Here is a 15,995-nt window from a genome sequence, read left to right as displayed (position 1 = left end):
GTGTGTGTGTGTGTGTGTGTGTGTATCCTATTGATTCTGTTTCTCTGGAGAACCTTAACTAATACACCGTCCCAAGGGTGATACGCCGACCTGCAAGATCTGTATAACCAGCATCAGTAAGAGTTTGTTAGAATGCAGAATCTCAGATCCCTCCCTCCCTGACCTATTGTTCAGAATCTATATTTAACAGTGTCTCCAGGTGATTATGTACAGAGCTAAGTTAGAGAAATCCTACTCAGCATGATCAGAAATTTTAGATGCTTTTTTTCCCCTTCTTTTTCCTTTTCTTTTTATGCTTCTATCTCTGCTAGGCTTGGCACGTGTCTTCATAGCATGTGAAGGTCCTTTGATTTTAGGCCAGTGAATGCTCTGGGGCAAGGAAAAGGTTAATGAGAGAAATTGTTGCTCGCTCTATTTGACTACTACCAAAGGTACAGAAAATAATAATAAAACTCTTTCCAGTTCTGTAATCTAACTCATTGCCACTAGGAAGGTTTGTCCATATTTCTGTTTGGGTTGATGAAATAGAGGCAGAAGCTGCTCAGCTACGGAAAAAACAAATATATTTTAAAGGGTCATGAGTATCTAAGATAAGAAATGTATACATATAAAATCATAATAGACTCAGCTCTAAATGGTTGGATTGTGTTAATAAAATCCCATTCAGAGAGTGTCTCATTGGCTCAGTCAAAATGGATTGCAACTCTTCATTTCAGGTCATGGGTTTGAGTCCCATATTGGCTATAGAGACTACTAATAAATAAATAAATAAATAAATAAATAAATAAAAACTAAAAAACACTCATTCGAATGATATTTAGAGAACACCTGTTTTATGCCAGGAATGTGATAGCACAGGAAACAGAAGTTTTCTTTTGTCTTTTTTTTTTAAGTGGGCTCTGCACTGAACACGGGGCTTGAACTCACTACCCTGAAATCAGAAGTCATATGCTCTACTCATTTCTGCCTTTAGAAACTTTGCAATCAGGTCAGTAGAAGGATAGATATGTAAATAAGGAAGAGCAGTAACCTAGTACAGCTGCCCCATAAATATCCATGAAAGGAGGAAGTCATAAGTTTTCTTCAACTATATTCTAACTCTTGTAATTTATTCCACCTAAAGTCATCAGCAGAGTTTTCTAACATGGCTACTTCTTCATTCTTTTCCGTAGAAACCATCAGTATATCTTTATTCTCAATTGAACTTATTCCTTCATTTCTCATCAAATACTGAGTGAGCACTTTCTATGTACCAGGTGCTGGGCTTGGCTCTGCAAACCCAGCTGTGAACCAAATAACAAAGGTCTAATGGAGAGAAATATTCCACAAATAACCACACAAATAAATAATTATATAGCTACAGTTGTATTATGTACCATGAAAGAAAAAGACTTAATATGAAAGCCAGTTACAAGGGAATGTTATTTAAATGAGGGGTTAGAAGGAGCTTCCCTGGGAGGTGTATTTTCACAAACTCTTAAAAGAGGAGTAAGAGTTTCCCAGGTGAATGGATGTAGGATGAGGGTTAAGGATAGAGAAGATTCCATGTAAAGGAAATACTATTTGTGAAAGATGTGTTGAGGGAAGGAAAGAAACTGACATTAAAAAAAGAGAATAGGTGGACCTTGATGGCTAGGGTGTTAAGGGACAGAGGGACAGGCATCAGAGTGGGAAGAACCAGATCATTTGGAGTCTTGAAAGAACTGGAACTTTGTTCAAAGAGCAAAAGGAAGTCATCACATCTGTTTAAAAAGAGATCAAATGTTTAGAATACACTTTTGAAGGATCATTTTTACAGTCCATTGGAAAATGTTATGGAATGGCCAAAAATAGATTTTGGGAGACCTGTTAGGACAAAATCCAGGTTCTCTAGTTTGACATTCAAATTTCTCAGAGTTGAGGCCAAATCTGTTTCCAGTCTTCGTTATCACGTCTCCCTCGAATGAATGTGCATTTCAGCCAGACCCATCTGTTCTCTGTCCCCTGGACAGGATTTGCTCATTCCTGATTTTTCACTTTCCAGAACACCTCTTCACTATGTATTTTTTTTTTAAAAAACAGACAAAATTTCATCTGTCTTCAGTACCCTGGTTGAACATTGCTCATTTCTGTAAATATCTCAAATGGCTACCAGATTGAAAATTTAAGACACCGTGAATTATAACAAACACCAATATTTTGAACCATGAGTAAAGTGAATGTACTGCTGAAAAGTTCATGACAAAATCTTAACATTAGACTGCTGAGATATGTAAATTGGTCATATTAGCTTAACATTGCTTTAAAATTTCTCTCATTTATTCATGTATTTATGGGTTTCTCCCTTTCTTAGGTTCTATAAAGCACTTGTTTTTTTTAAGAAAAGTTTGATCAGAGTAATTTGTCCAAGAACAGATTTTTTTTCTTACCATTAAGTTTAAGGCCAATAACACAATATTTAATATAATATCCTTGCTTACCAGGTACATGATAACTTTTCATTTCCATGCTGTTTCATGAAGACATTTTAAACGACTAAAGTAGGGTGCCTGACTGGTTCAGTTGGTAAAGCATGTGACCCTTGATCTTGGTCTTGGGAGTTTGAGCTTCATATTGGGTGTGTGGAAATTACTTAAAAAAATCCTTCTTTGGGTCATTTGGGTATCTCATTTGGGTGTTAAGCAACCAAGTCTTGATTTTGGCTCAGGTCATTATTTCATGGTTGGTGAGTTAAAGCCCCACTTTGGGCTCTGTGCTGACAGTGCAGAGACTGCTTGGGATTCTCTATCTCTTCCTCTCTCTCTACCCCTCCCCCACTCTCACACATGCTCTCTCTCTCAAAATTAATTAATTAATTTAAAAAAACTTAAAATGTGTTGAACCAACAATACATATTAACTCAATTGGAGTGGAATAATATGAATAGCAATGATCAAGATTAAGCACTGCAAACAATGAATGGCAATTGTAAGATGCATCCTGTTTTCAGAGATGCCCAAGTGAGAATACAAATGTTCATCTTAGAATTGAAGAGCTATATTGTATCTAAACCATTCCATGGGTGTTTACATTTTACCATCTATTATTATTCATACCTTTCCTTGCTTGGCTCCGGTATACCTTTACTTTCCATTGAGTTCATGCATTGAGTCATCCATTCATCAAAAACCTTCACTGAGTATCTCCTATATGCCAGTATTGGGCTCTCCCTAATCGGACACTTATCCCTAGCCCCATCTCCCTTAACACAGCATCCCCATCTTGCCAAAATACACCTAAATCAGTAACATTGCCATAAATCCAATTATGAAGTTATCAATGTAAAGATATAGTACTTGGGACTATGAATGAATTCCTAAATTTCTTCTTTCTGATAGTGCTCAGAAACTAACATTGGATAAAACTGAAGTATATAAATTCGTTGACATAGTTATTTTTTTTAGTAGAAATGTTACAAAAGTCAATATATGCACCAAACACATGAACAGAGATATACACACATATATGCAGGTACACATTCTCTGTGGAGAAATTATAGTATGTTGAGCATATAACTACATTACTGACCACACCTGTTTAACAGTTCCCTGTTAACAGATACTATATTCAAAGAGAAGTGTCTCATTTCACTGTCAGGCGCCTCATGAAGTTTGTATTATCACCTACTGTTTGCAGGGGAGAAACTGAGCCCCGGAGACGTTAAGCAACTTGCTCAAGATACATGGTCAATGTTCCTCCTATGAAGCCACTTCTAATATCTTCCGGTGGTTAATATTCAACACTAACAGTTTCGCACAATTTTTCTTTTCAGACTTCTATATTAATTATGTTATAGGAAAACTTTCATTGCTTTACAAATGGAGTTACCTGTGGCTTTTTTGCAAGAGAACTTTATTTTAAATGTATGCTTCAATTTGTCAACTACATAGATGAGCAGGAAGAAAATAACATGGTAGTGCCTAGCAACAATCAAAGATAAGTATATAAAGAAGGGGCTTCTGAAAAGATCTTTAATCTTAACAACCCAACATCTTTTTTTTAAACTAGAATATTATTTAATATAATTGATAATCCACTTTTTTTTTCCAAGAGCTTTCAAAGACCTTAAAAGATAGTATTCATAATACAGATTAATTAAATCTGGAGTAGGATAGCTAATAATTTCATTTACAGAATCATCCTATAGTAGGTTTTCATTTGATGTGCTTTTTTGGTGCAAAGAGATCTTGTGAATTTTATGGAATAGTTACGTCAGTTTGCTACTTGAAACAAATTTATGTCCATTAAGAAATGTCAGAAGCAATTACAACATCAATAAATTCTAAAGATGTGCATCTCCTGAGTACATGTATGTACACACATACATGTATATACATACATATTTATTAGCAACTAATTTTCAGGACTAAATCTCTTATAAAGAAATATTTGTGTGAAACTTATCAACCCATTGGGCTGCATGTCAATTCTTTTTTCTTTTTTTACATTTAAGAAAGAATCTTTTTCTCTTTCACACCAGGCTGTCTGTGGACTCCTTACCTACCACCTCAGTTTTAGAGAATCCATCAAGTTCCTTTACAGACATTACCCACTCTGAGAAACTTCCTGATCCCACATACCACACCCAAGATAGAGTTAATCACTTCCTCTCTCTCTTTATTTTTTAAATCTGTTATAACATGTAATATGCTGTATAGTCAATAGTTGTTAAATTGTCCTGCAGACAAGTTCTAGGAGGGCAGGAGATACCGTCTTACATCTCTAGTATTTAACATTGTGCCTGAGGTTAAAAAATAATTCAACTGAAATACAGAATAATAGTAAATACTTCTTTAGTACTTACTTTATACCAATCTCAAGGGTTAATATTTTACACATCTCTCTTCAACCTTCACAATAACCTTTGGGTTAAGAGTTACTATCTCTCAGAGAAGGCATTAGGTTTAGGGAAGTTCCGTAACTTGCCTGTGGCTGCACAGCTAATAAGTAACAGAGGAGTACATTTGCATACAGGCTTATCTCCAAAGCTCATGAACTTAAAGAATTACAGAAAAGTAGCTATATTGCACATATATAGATATTTACAAATGTAGGGCATTTTCCCATTAGAAGAATTTCAGAGGCTTAGCACTCAGAATGGAAATTCCAAAGTCACCCTCCCTCCCACAGCTGACAGCCTTCCTTGCCATATCAGAAGGACCTCTGCCATTCTTCCACTGCTCCCCCAGCTTCCTCTATAGCAAGATTTCTGAAACTGAGCATTATTGGCATTTAGGGCTAAACAATTCTTTATGATGGGGGACTGTCCTGGGCATAGTTAGTTGTTTAGTGGCATCCTTGGCCTCCACCTCTGCAATGGTTCCCTAGTTCCCTCCCTCCCACCTCCAGTAGTGAAAAATGTAACTATCTCCAGACCTTGCCAAATGTCTCTTTGGGGATCAAATTGCCTAAGAGAGCAAGTGGGTAATGCTACCAGTCATTTTCTATGACTTAGAATCTAAGTCCTAGATGATTAGCTTCCAAAGGGCTATGAACATCATTGTTAATCCACGAGTCCACAATCACAGACCTAGTGAATGCTTTCCTCTCCACTTACTGTAACATCGTCTACACTGAAGATACACAATAAACATTAACTCAGTAAAAAGCAATTGCCCCCGAGGCCTGTAGTTTTGATTGCTCATGTGGTAGGGCAAAGACCCAGAAGACACATTATTGGGTTCTTTTCTTATGACTTTTCACAGATGATTACAGTCGGACCAATAGTCTGTAAAAGAATCCATTTCCAAAGTTTAAGCTTGAAAGTAGAGTGCTAGTGAATGTTTGAACTAAATTCATTAGGCTGTATCCTAACTGGGTAGCTGAGAATGCAGGTGGCATCTAGACCGGATGCAGATGTTGACGGTATGACTGCTCCTGTTTCTGGACAGTTCCTCACTCGCACAGTGACAGGTGAGAAATAGACATCCCTTGGGGCATCCTAGCCATTAGCTTGCCGACCTAGTAGGCACTGAATGTATCTCAAAGCTCTGTACGCCCTACTGTTGATGCATGCAGGGCCTCTTGGTTACTAAGCTTTATAATGTTCCCAATGACCATTAGATATACATCCTTAAATGCTGTCCTGAACTTACAAAGAAAGATGATTTTTCTAACAAGAGTTTCAGGAATGGTTTTCTGGTATGACCAGCTAGATATGATGACTACTCTGTGCCTACTTTTGAGCAGTTAAACCAGGCCTGGGCTACAGAGTGCACTGAGCCTGAGTAATGAGAGATGATACAGATTTGGTATTTACCAGAGCCCTGCTTGCCTGCAAGCCCTCTTGATGCAAGTCAATAAGCCAGAGCTGTTTGGAGCACAAAACCATGTCAAAATACGTGAGTTGTATCACCGTAAGTGCTAGAGATGGTCACCTCGGTTTGGGGGTCACGTGAACTGGAGCAGCCAGGTCTCAGGTACTGTTTTTTGTTCCAAAGCTCAGCCTTTTACACTATCACACATGCTCTTTTTTCCCTTCTACTTGTTTATCCCCAATTTGTTCTTAATAAGTATTTATCCTTTTCAAAGGACAGAAGCAAGGGAAAATTATGAGCTAATGACAAGGGGTAATATCCAGCAAAAACTGGAAGAACAAAAATTGATGAATTGTTTCAACCTATTTCTTAGCTCTGTATCTTCAGAATTTATGTTTTACCTATTTTTTTTTTTTAGGGAAAGGTTTTAGTGAATCATGAATCTTAAAATTAAGAATAAACATAGGATAGAGCAGCTTAAATATTAATCAAATATCTCTACATTTCATTTAGGATTTAGGATATGAGCATGGTGAACATAGTTTTATTTAATGAGTAACACTAATTCTGTTGCATCTCTCTAAGCAAAATCCTTTGGTTATTTCTGTAGCAGTAACCATTACTATGGCAAAGACCTGGAGAGCAAACTGCTATTGAAAATGTGTCTGTGCTTTTCTAGTTTCTGTATTCTCATAGCACCTTGCTTGTGTCTTTGCTATGAAAGTCCTGTCTTGCATTAAAGTTGCTGACATTCTCCTTTTGTATTGCATCAACTAGCTCTATGATTTGTAAAGAGTAGACATCCAAATGAATTGAAATGCCAAATTATTTTGGTGCCCAAATTCTGTTCCAAGTGGGTCCCTGAATTAAGCCAAATTATGTATTTCTCTCTGCACATTAGGATTGTTTTGAGGGGGGAAAAAAGCTTCTTTTGAATCTCCTTTAATAGTTTGTGAAAAAAAAATATTGCCAAATAAGCCTGGCTTTTAAAAATTCTTTGGATCAATCAAAATGCAGTTTTAGATAAAAATGTGAAACATTTTCTAGCCATGGATAAAGTTCAATGCTGATCTTTTTTATTTGCTGTATTTCTATCTCCCCTGTTTTCTTTTTTGACTCTAAGTGAATATTTCAAGTTTAATTTGACCAGAGATGTACTCTCATTAGTGTTCACATGTCATCTCTCATTCCCATGGTTGTCTCCTGTGATGTACGGAGGATAATGGTGGGGCACCAAATAAAATCCGAGTATAGGATGTATATAGTCTTATCCTCCCAGGAATGACCAAACCAGCGATTAAATGTTCCAGATGTATAGTCTCTCTGATAATCAGTTAGTCCTTATTTTTCTTAACGCTGCTCTGGTCTTCCATCAGCGGAGATCCACCCACACTTGGTAGGTCACAGAAAATAGGGCAACTATCTTAGAATAGGAATTAACATAACTTTTACCTTAATGAATATTGAAAACCAATACTGATACAATATTGATGTAGCTAGTTCATGATACAATATTGATATGGCAAGTTAATGCCATATATTTTTTTCTTAAAAAATATTTTTATTTTAGACAGAGAATTTGAGCAGCGGAGAGGGGCAGAGGGAGGAATCTCCAGCAGGCTCTATCTCAGCATGGCGCCTGATGGGGTAGCGGGGCTCTATCCCAGGATTCAAAGATCCCGACATGAGCCCAAATCAAGAGTCAGAGGCTCAAATGACTGAGCCACCCAGGTGCCCCTCCCCCATTTTCATTTTTCTTTACTAAAACATAGTGTGAAATCTTCTGAACAAGATGTCAAACTGTTCTTGATCTACAACTTAACCAGTTTTCAAAGTTGAGATTTTGCATCTAGATCTGGGTCCTTGGGCACATTTAAGAGACGGAGGCAGAGGCAAACGGCCAATTGTGAATATAAATGTTAGTGAAACTCTAAACCCATTAAACTTTGAAAAGTTTGACCTATATGCTCAAGTTAATAAATTACATCAAACTCATCAACTACACATCAGTTACTTCACAACACTGTGCAAAGATCAAATTCATTCCTCTGGCATCATCAATATCTTACCGGATACATCCTGGAGGCAAATAATCCTGGAGACAAAGTGTATCGGGGGAAAAAAGTTATGCAAAAAGTTTGGTTGAGAGTACTTGCACTTGGTTTTGGCTTTCTTTCACCAACAATCCCCAGGGCATGCTCCAACAGGGCAGAAATTTGACAGGACCTTAAAGTCTCAGTACACATAAATGAATGTTTAAAGTAACAACAGTCATGTTGTCGTCCTTAAATTATTCTCAATATAGAGACTGTACAGGTTTCTTTAAAAAAAAGAGAGAGGAAAAAAATATTGAAAGGCTAGAAACCAGAAACTATAGCTAAGATCTCCCTAACTGCTTAGCAGTCGGTTGACAGGTATCATACTTTTAACCTATCACAGTATCAAAATAACGGCCACTGGATTATAAACTCATCGTATTTATATGGGACTTGTGGTTATTCCTCCATCTCAAGATGACCTGCAACATTTAAAAACTTTCACTCGCTCAAGTTACAGGACCAGCTGTTTTCAATCTGTCTAGATAGAAACTTAATTTTCCATATTCTGAAAATAAATGTTATACTGGTATATATTCTAAACATTTTGCAATTTCATTGGAAGCATCTTGAGGAATCCAATTTTCCTATTTATCTTTAAATGGTTCCCATCAGGGGCGCCTGAGTAGCTCAGTTAGTTGAGCCTCCGGCTTCGCCTCAAGTCATGATCTCACAGTTTGTGGGTTCGGGCCCGCATCGGGCTCTGTGCTGACAGCTAGCTCAGAGCCTGGAGCCTGCTTCGGATTCTGTGTCTCCCTCTCTCTGATCCTCCCCTGCTCATGCTGTCTTTGTCTCTCAAAAATAAATAAAAAACATTAAAAAAGTTAAAAAATAAAATAAAAAAATAAATGGTTCCCATCAGGACTTAAAATGTACTTATACAAAGTCTCTTCTAACTTCAGGTGGTCATCAATAGATTGTAAATTCAAGCTAGTGAATTATGCTAGATCTACTCCATTAAAAAAACACGACATTAGAAAGCAATTCCTCAGGTCAGTCAGTTTTCAAACTGTATGAGACTAGTGGAGTGATTAAAAATGCAAATTCCTAGGCACCCATGGGGGAGGGTTCTTAATTTACTTTTTCAATAAACACCCAACTGACTGCATTTGATGCAATGTGTCTCTAGAACACTTGGAAAGCTTAAGCTGCTTGCATGCTGGAAAAAAAAAAACTCAATTTCTGTACCGAAGAAGTCCTATCAGTGTGTATGTCAGTTTTTGATGCGCAAAGCTAATCAGTCAAAGTTTTTGTGTTACAAATCCTGAAAACCATACAAAGAACAAGACGCTCTGTCAATTTTTCAACACTGTAATCTCTCTTAGACCATCAGGGTTAAATCTAGGAGTATTAGAATTGCAACACTCAGAATCCCAAAGTTGAAACTTAGAGTAAAGCATTTCTAAATTAATTTAACCTTGTTTTCTGGAGAAAGTTTAGAGGACTCTGAAGGTCTTTACAGTAATGTCTTGGATTAGGAGGCTGTATATTTCCTTGAAAGCTGATTTTAAAAACCAAAACAAGACAACTGTACTGGGATAAGACCTAAAGAGGAGCCTCTGAAACAGGAAACAAGATTAAACAGTGACAGGTAAATCATTTCCTAGACTTCCGGTGATTCTTGGCACTAAGAGGTTGTGCTTTGGAAGGGAAAAAAAAAAATCCGTATCCACAAAGTGACTAATTAATGAAGTGACTTATTGCAAGTAAGGAACCCTAATATTTCTCGAGATGGGCTGTAGCAGCCTGCAGTGTTATTTGCTCCCCAAAGACAAATGCAAACATGGGGATTTCTTGCCATGTTGCATCTTTTTCCCAAAGTAAGATTTAACCAATTTTCTGGATAATTTGATTAAATAAGACAGGGCCTCTCAATTGGCTTCCTTGGGCTTGAATTATGAGGCCTACATTGGATGAAATTTCATGATATCCAATACCTGAATCAAAACCGGTTATAATTTCCGTGTCTTTCCTAACAGAAGACGTTTTTGGTCTCATGGTGATAAACTTGAGTCTGAAACCAAAAGACTGGAAAAAATAGCACCATAATCAGTTAAGTGAAGAGAACATTTTTGCCTCAATTACAAGCATTGATCTGTGCAAACTGCATGCCTGACACAGGACATTCAATAAATGTTGAACTAAACTTGTTTTTCTGGTCTTGAACTAGCCTCATGGCTAGTCTTAATACTTCATTCTGTATATAAAGAAAAAAATCCAATTGTTAATCTTTTAGGGAAGTCACCTGAATGAAGCTTAAGATTTAAAAGTAAAAAAAACCATGCAGAAGAGGAGCCAACATATCTGTTAAAAGGCAAGAACAGGACCAACGATATGGCCAAAGACAAGCACTTGTGATTAATGCAGGTGAGTCAAACGCTCGGTTATTTCCCTTCTGATTGCTAGAATTATCTCTGGGAGAAAAAAAAAATCACTGCATCTCCTCTTTGAAGAGTTTGTCGATAAGTGAAACTATTTCATGGGAATGCTAGTCTTAACATAAAATGTGGTCTCTTTCACTTCAAAAAACAAAAAGCCAAGGTAAAATAAGACAAAACAGCTCAGTGTAATTTCAAACGTTAATATATTTTCTATTTTATATTGAACATATGCATCTGTAACCCCTCATTTGCAGCAACTATCACATCCTCATAAAAGGGGCAAAATTTGTAAGATGCCTCTTAAAATAAATATTCTTTTTTATAAAATAATAAAACTTCAAATAAATATTCTTTACACTAAACAATATGTTGAAAAAATTAGAAAATAAAGGTTGAATTTTACTGTAACTGTACAATATACATGAAGTCCAAAGGGAAATCAGAGTCTTACAATAAAGGCTTTTCTGTAAGGCAAAATACAATCTAAAAACATACTGATTGATTCACATTCTTCCGAATGTACAACATATTAGTATAATATTTTGTGACTGTGCCACAGAGCATGGCACAACGTGTTTTTCACAGTTGCAAATATTATTGTATATACAAAAATATAGCACATTATCTCTGGAGAAAACAATGGAAAAAAAAGTCATTTGCTAATTTACAAATTTTGCAAGTACTATTCACAAACAAAAAAACTTTGCCTGGGAGTGTCTGTCGTTTTAGCTTATGCAACACGTGGGTCCCCAAGTTCTGTATCCTATACCTTGAGCTCCATTAGCTGAGTTCTAACAAGCGTATCTGTTAAAACGGCACACGGACAGAAAGCGTTGCACTGCAAACATCGAAGGCTAACCTAACCCTCTATGAACAGTGCCAAGATTCTAACTGTTTAGTTGGTTGCATATGCGTTAAGAAAGAAAAAAACCAAGAAAAGACAATCCTTATTACTGTCATATTCCTGACTAATGGTGCTATGTTGGTTTTTCAAAGTTCCTGGGTGGGACCGTGGGAACTTTGCAGCAAACCGTGTTTGAGTTTTTACAGCGGCATCCGGGCCGGTTAACCCGGTCATAACACCCCTGGCACAATTTAAGGCAACCCTTGGCTGGAAGGTAACACCATAAACAAGGCAAAAAGAGGGACATGACGCCCATGGCAGACCAGCGTGTGCAGCAGTGAGACTGGCTGCAGGAACACGGGCTGTCCGCACAGTTATCCTCGTCATCGTTAGAGCAGTGATAGAAGAGACCCTTCACACAGCACACGCAAGTCCCGTAGTCAATCACGTTTTGGGCTGAGCAAAGGCACTGCTTGTCGCAGATCCAGTCTGATGGCAGAGGCCGAGGATAGGTGCACTCCTTACACTTGCACTTGCCACAGTCCTCACACCTGTAGGCGTGCAGGCCCAAATCTTCCTTGCTCAGTGGCTTGAGCTCACCCGGCTTGAGCTCCGACTTGGGCTGCACTCGGATTATCCCATCAGCGACAGGCCCCGAGGAGAAAGATGGTCCCAACAGTCTCTGTTCCGAGGAACTGCTGCTGGTACTTGTCCTCGTACTGCTCCGAGAGCCCGAACTGACTGTGCTGATGGACCTGGACAGAGAGGCTCGGGCGGAAGAATGGACCTGGGGGTTCTGGAGTCTGGGGGGCTGGCGGTGCTCCGGCAGACCATGGAGCCTCTCATGTTTGTGCTGCGTGGAGGCGCGAGGAGCAGGCTTGAGCCCAGGCCTCGGGACCACAGTAGGCCCCTCTGTGTACTCATTGGTGTTTCGGATGGCTCTGATCTGATCCAGAGACAACACGTGTACCTGCTGCGTGAGCGCGTCTCTGGGGTCGGGCTCCCCGCGCGGCCTGCCACCGTCACGGGGTGCCTGCAGCAAGGACTGCGACCCGCTGCCACTCTGAGCTCTGGCCTCCATCAGGTCTTGGAAGTGTGGTCACTCCAGCGGGCTTAGAACACATCTGAATTCCTGCGGAAAGCAAGAGGAAAGAGCTGGTTTACACTCCAGGATACTTCCCACTCTCCGCCTACCTGGATTAACTCTTGGCTTTCCGCTCGCCTAGAGAAACAGGATTTGAAATGAGTGGCTACGGAGGGTGTCAGAATAGCCGTATGATCAGTGCCACACCAAAAAGTGCAGGTTACGGCTGGGTGCTGACAATTCTCTAATCCTGTGTTGGGTAGTAACACAAAGCTCATCTTTGTTTCAGTTGCATAGGTAACGATTCCTTATGCAAATAAACAGAAAACTGCAAGGTTCGGGTTCAAAGTAAAGATTGCAAGAAAATAATGTTAGAAGAGAACACGGCCGCCGACATATGTAAAAGTTGAATACTTCTTCAGAATGGGAAATAGGTTAAGTTTGTCGTGGTCATTCTTGCCTTAAACATCAATAAATACAGCCTAGAACTTCTTTCTGAGTTCTTACTTTGTTTTTACATCAGATACCTTTAACTATGACTATCCAGTATTCAGGAACTTTTTAGAATACTGTAGAATGAATGTGACTTGCAAAAAGGAAAATATTCGCCCCCCCAAGGAAGTTATAAATTTTACAAGTCATGCATTATTAACTATACAGTAGCAAAAGTTATAAACTAAAATCAATTCAAATCCTGTTAGCCACTAGGAACACAAGAAAGCAGACTTCACACAATCATCAACAAGAAGAGGAACTTATTTTCAACTTCTCAACAACTTTGGGATCAAATAGTTTACAGCCTGATAGTCTAGGAGAACATCTTAAATTCTGTAGCTAAGAGATTGTTCTTTCTGTTTTAGAAATAATTTACATCAAAAATCTTAATTGCGTTGCCCATTTCCAAAACCTTAATAATTCAGAGCAAAAACCGACTACTGATAACAGGAAGTGTTTAAAAAATTCGTGTCATGTCTCAAATCTATCATTCTAACAAGTAATTGCAATCCCCCTGTAAATTTCAAAACTATCATCTCTTTTGCCAAGTCTACAATGAACAAAAACGGGCAAAAGTGGACCTTTATCCAATCTCCGATTTTTATAAAAGAGAGACACAGGCAGGTGACACACGTCTCCCATTCGGAGCAAGGCAGAGCTGGAAACCGGATCTCACTTGCAACAGAAAGGCAGACAAGCCACCGTTGATCTTTGCTTTCACTCCGTTTATCGGCTCTATCGGCGTCCCAACACCGTCCCCAGCAGGTGGGGACACAGTCGGAGCCCGGGGGACTTTTCTCCGGGGAGACTGACGCAGCCCAGGGGCTAAACTGCCCTCCCCCAGCACACAATCCCAAGACTGCCAAGCAGGCGGGGGATTGGGGGCGGGGGGGGGGTGCCGGCGCCTCCCTAGGGGACTTGCCCTGAAACGCTGGAGCACACTTCCCCCTCCCTACCTCCGGGCTAAAGTATACCCCACCCCAGAGAACTGCCACCTCCGGGAGGGAGCCACTCCACCCCCAGGCAGAGGTCACGCAGCCCACTGCAGGGAGTTCTGGCAAAGGCCCTTGAGCGTCGGGCACAGGTTTCGAGCCCGGCAGCCCAAAGCCCCGACTTAGACGCGGCCGGGACGGAGATCTAACCCACGCACACTGGGCAATTCCACCACGTACTGATCGAAAATCCACACACCCATCTCCTTTTGGGTTGAGGGGAAAAGGGAAAGGAAAATTGCTTTATACAGAAGGGCAAGTCCCAGGGCCTCACTGAATAAGCTGGGTGTGCAGGTCGCAGATCCCTGGGCTGGAAACTTTTGGCGTAGATTTGCTTGCGGTGGAAAATAGCATCTTTGGTGGGAGGTTGGGAGGGATTTATTATTATTTTTTTTAACAAAAGTGACTGCTGCCCATTCCTGGCCTCCTTCGCAGCGCCGACTACCCCCCCACCACCCCATGCTCCCCCATTCCCCACCCAGAAAGTGCTTAGAAACCCCCATTAAGAACAGTATGTGATCAGACTAAGGATTACGGGGAAAAGACTTCAGGCACAAGGGTGGGGCAAGCACAGAAATCGCTTTGTAAAAAACGCACAAGATTCCGAATGCAAAGCAACAGCAGCGACTAAAAAGTAGATCAGCCCTTCAAAGGAAATCAAACTACCCTCTTTTGCTACCTATTTTCAGGTAATGGAAAACGATCGCGACCGCTTGATGACTTTCTTCCTGTGCTAGGTCAGCCCAATCTTCCAAAAATAAAAAAAGCGTGACCCAGGCCGACCACAGAGAGCGGAAAAAAGAAAGAGCTGCACTTCCGAACCAGAGCCCCGGCAGGCGACGTTCCCACCCGCACCCGGCTGGCCTCGGTGCCGGGCACCCTGCCCAGTTTTCGCTCGCGGGGTCTCGCTGCCCCCGTGAGGCGACCGACCCGCGCGTCCTCGGTCCTGCTGGCGCTCCTGCCTCGGGACAGCGTCACCCAGGACTCGCTTTCCCCGGAGAGGAACAGGTTAGAAATGCAGGCGCCTACAACGGGGACCTGGAAAACACAAAGTGGTCCCCCTCCCTCTCCCGCTCTCAGCGCCGAACTCGCGGCCAATGCAGGACCAGCAGCCGACTCGCGACTAGCCGTCCGCCACCCCAACCCCCCAGAGCGCGGGCGCGTGGGGTCCCGGGGCCGGGGACCCCGCGCCGGGCGCGCACTGCTGCCTCCGCCGAGGCAGGCCGAGCCCGGGGCGAGGCAGTTCCACAGGCAGCTCCCTGGACCCCCCACCCCCCACCCCGCTCTGGGAACCTGCGAGGTTAGAGAAAGAGAAGCCCGAGGGGAGACAGACCCCACTCCCGGTCCGAATTCATCTACTCCATGTTGCCCACAACGCGCCGGCCACGGCGCCAGGAGGGTAAGAGCCAAACGTGCCTCACCGTGATCGCGGCTTTGCACCAACCCCTCTCCGTTGGATTCTCTTCCTCCTGCGATGTGCAAATAAAATCCAGCCCCGATGCAAACTTTTCCCCCTTCTTTCTAAACTCTCCTTCAGTCCAAGTTCCGAGCAATCGGCGGGAGGAAAAAGGGCGAGGAAAATCCCGAGCCAAGTCCCTAGCCGATGAACACTCCGGGGTTCGGGGCTGGGGGCGACCCCCCTTCTAGAAATGCACGCGGAGTATTTCCTTTTTCTCAATGAACTGGAGGCCGAAGCGCCAACGGCGAGTCTCCTTTCCCGGCAGATGAGCGAAGGAGAAAAAGAAAACGGCCTCACAGAGAATCTACGGCCAGATGGCCAAGTCGTGCGGCCGCGGCCGCGTCGGAGCGGAGGGGGCGCGGGGGCGCG

At 41.3% G+C, this 15,995-nt stretch overlaps 1 protein-coding gene and 1 long non-coding RNA gene across 3 annotated transcripts in view; one reads left to right on the top strand and one right to left on the bottom strand.

Moving 5' to 3' along the window:
- LOC115289393 overlaps positions 1 to 13,161 on the top strand; it is a 57,544-nt gene extending 44,383 nt beyond the window's left edge. For both annotated transcript variants that reach the window (XR_003907602.1, XR_003907601.1), the window contains exons 4-5: positions 10,608 to 10,738; positions 12,970 to 13,161. This is a non-coding gene — a long non-coding RNA (uncharacterized LOC115289393). The remainder of the gene's footprint in view (positions 1 to 10,607; positions 10,739 to 12,969) is intronic.
- On the bottom strand, positions 10,937 to 15,989 carry SPRY2 (sprouty RTK signaling antagonist 2). Its single transcript, XM_029936545.1, has 2 exons — positions 15,589 to 15,989; positions 10,937 to 12,728 (listed from the first exon to the last, which is right to left on the bottom strand). Exon 2 carries the CDS (start codon positions 12,675 to 12,677, stop codon positions 11,730 to 11,732), a length of 948 nt encoding a protein of 315 aa, XP_029792405.1. The 5' UTR covers positions 12,678 to 12,728; positions 15,589 to 15,989; the 3' UTR covers positions 10,937 to 11,729.
- Positions 15,990 to 15,995: the final 6 nt, after the last annotated feature.

This window comes from Suricata suricatta, chromosome 4 (assembly GCF_006229205.1).
Source record: "Suricata suricatta isolate VVHF042 chromosome 4, meerkat_22Aug2017_6uvM2_HiC, whole genome shotgun sequence".
Classification (NCBI taxonomy): domain Eukaryota; kingdom Metazoa; phylum Chordata; class Mammalia; order Carnivora; family Herpestidae; genus Suricata; species Suricata suricatta.
This window is presented reverse-complemented; position numbering and strand designations above follow the sequence as displayed.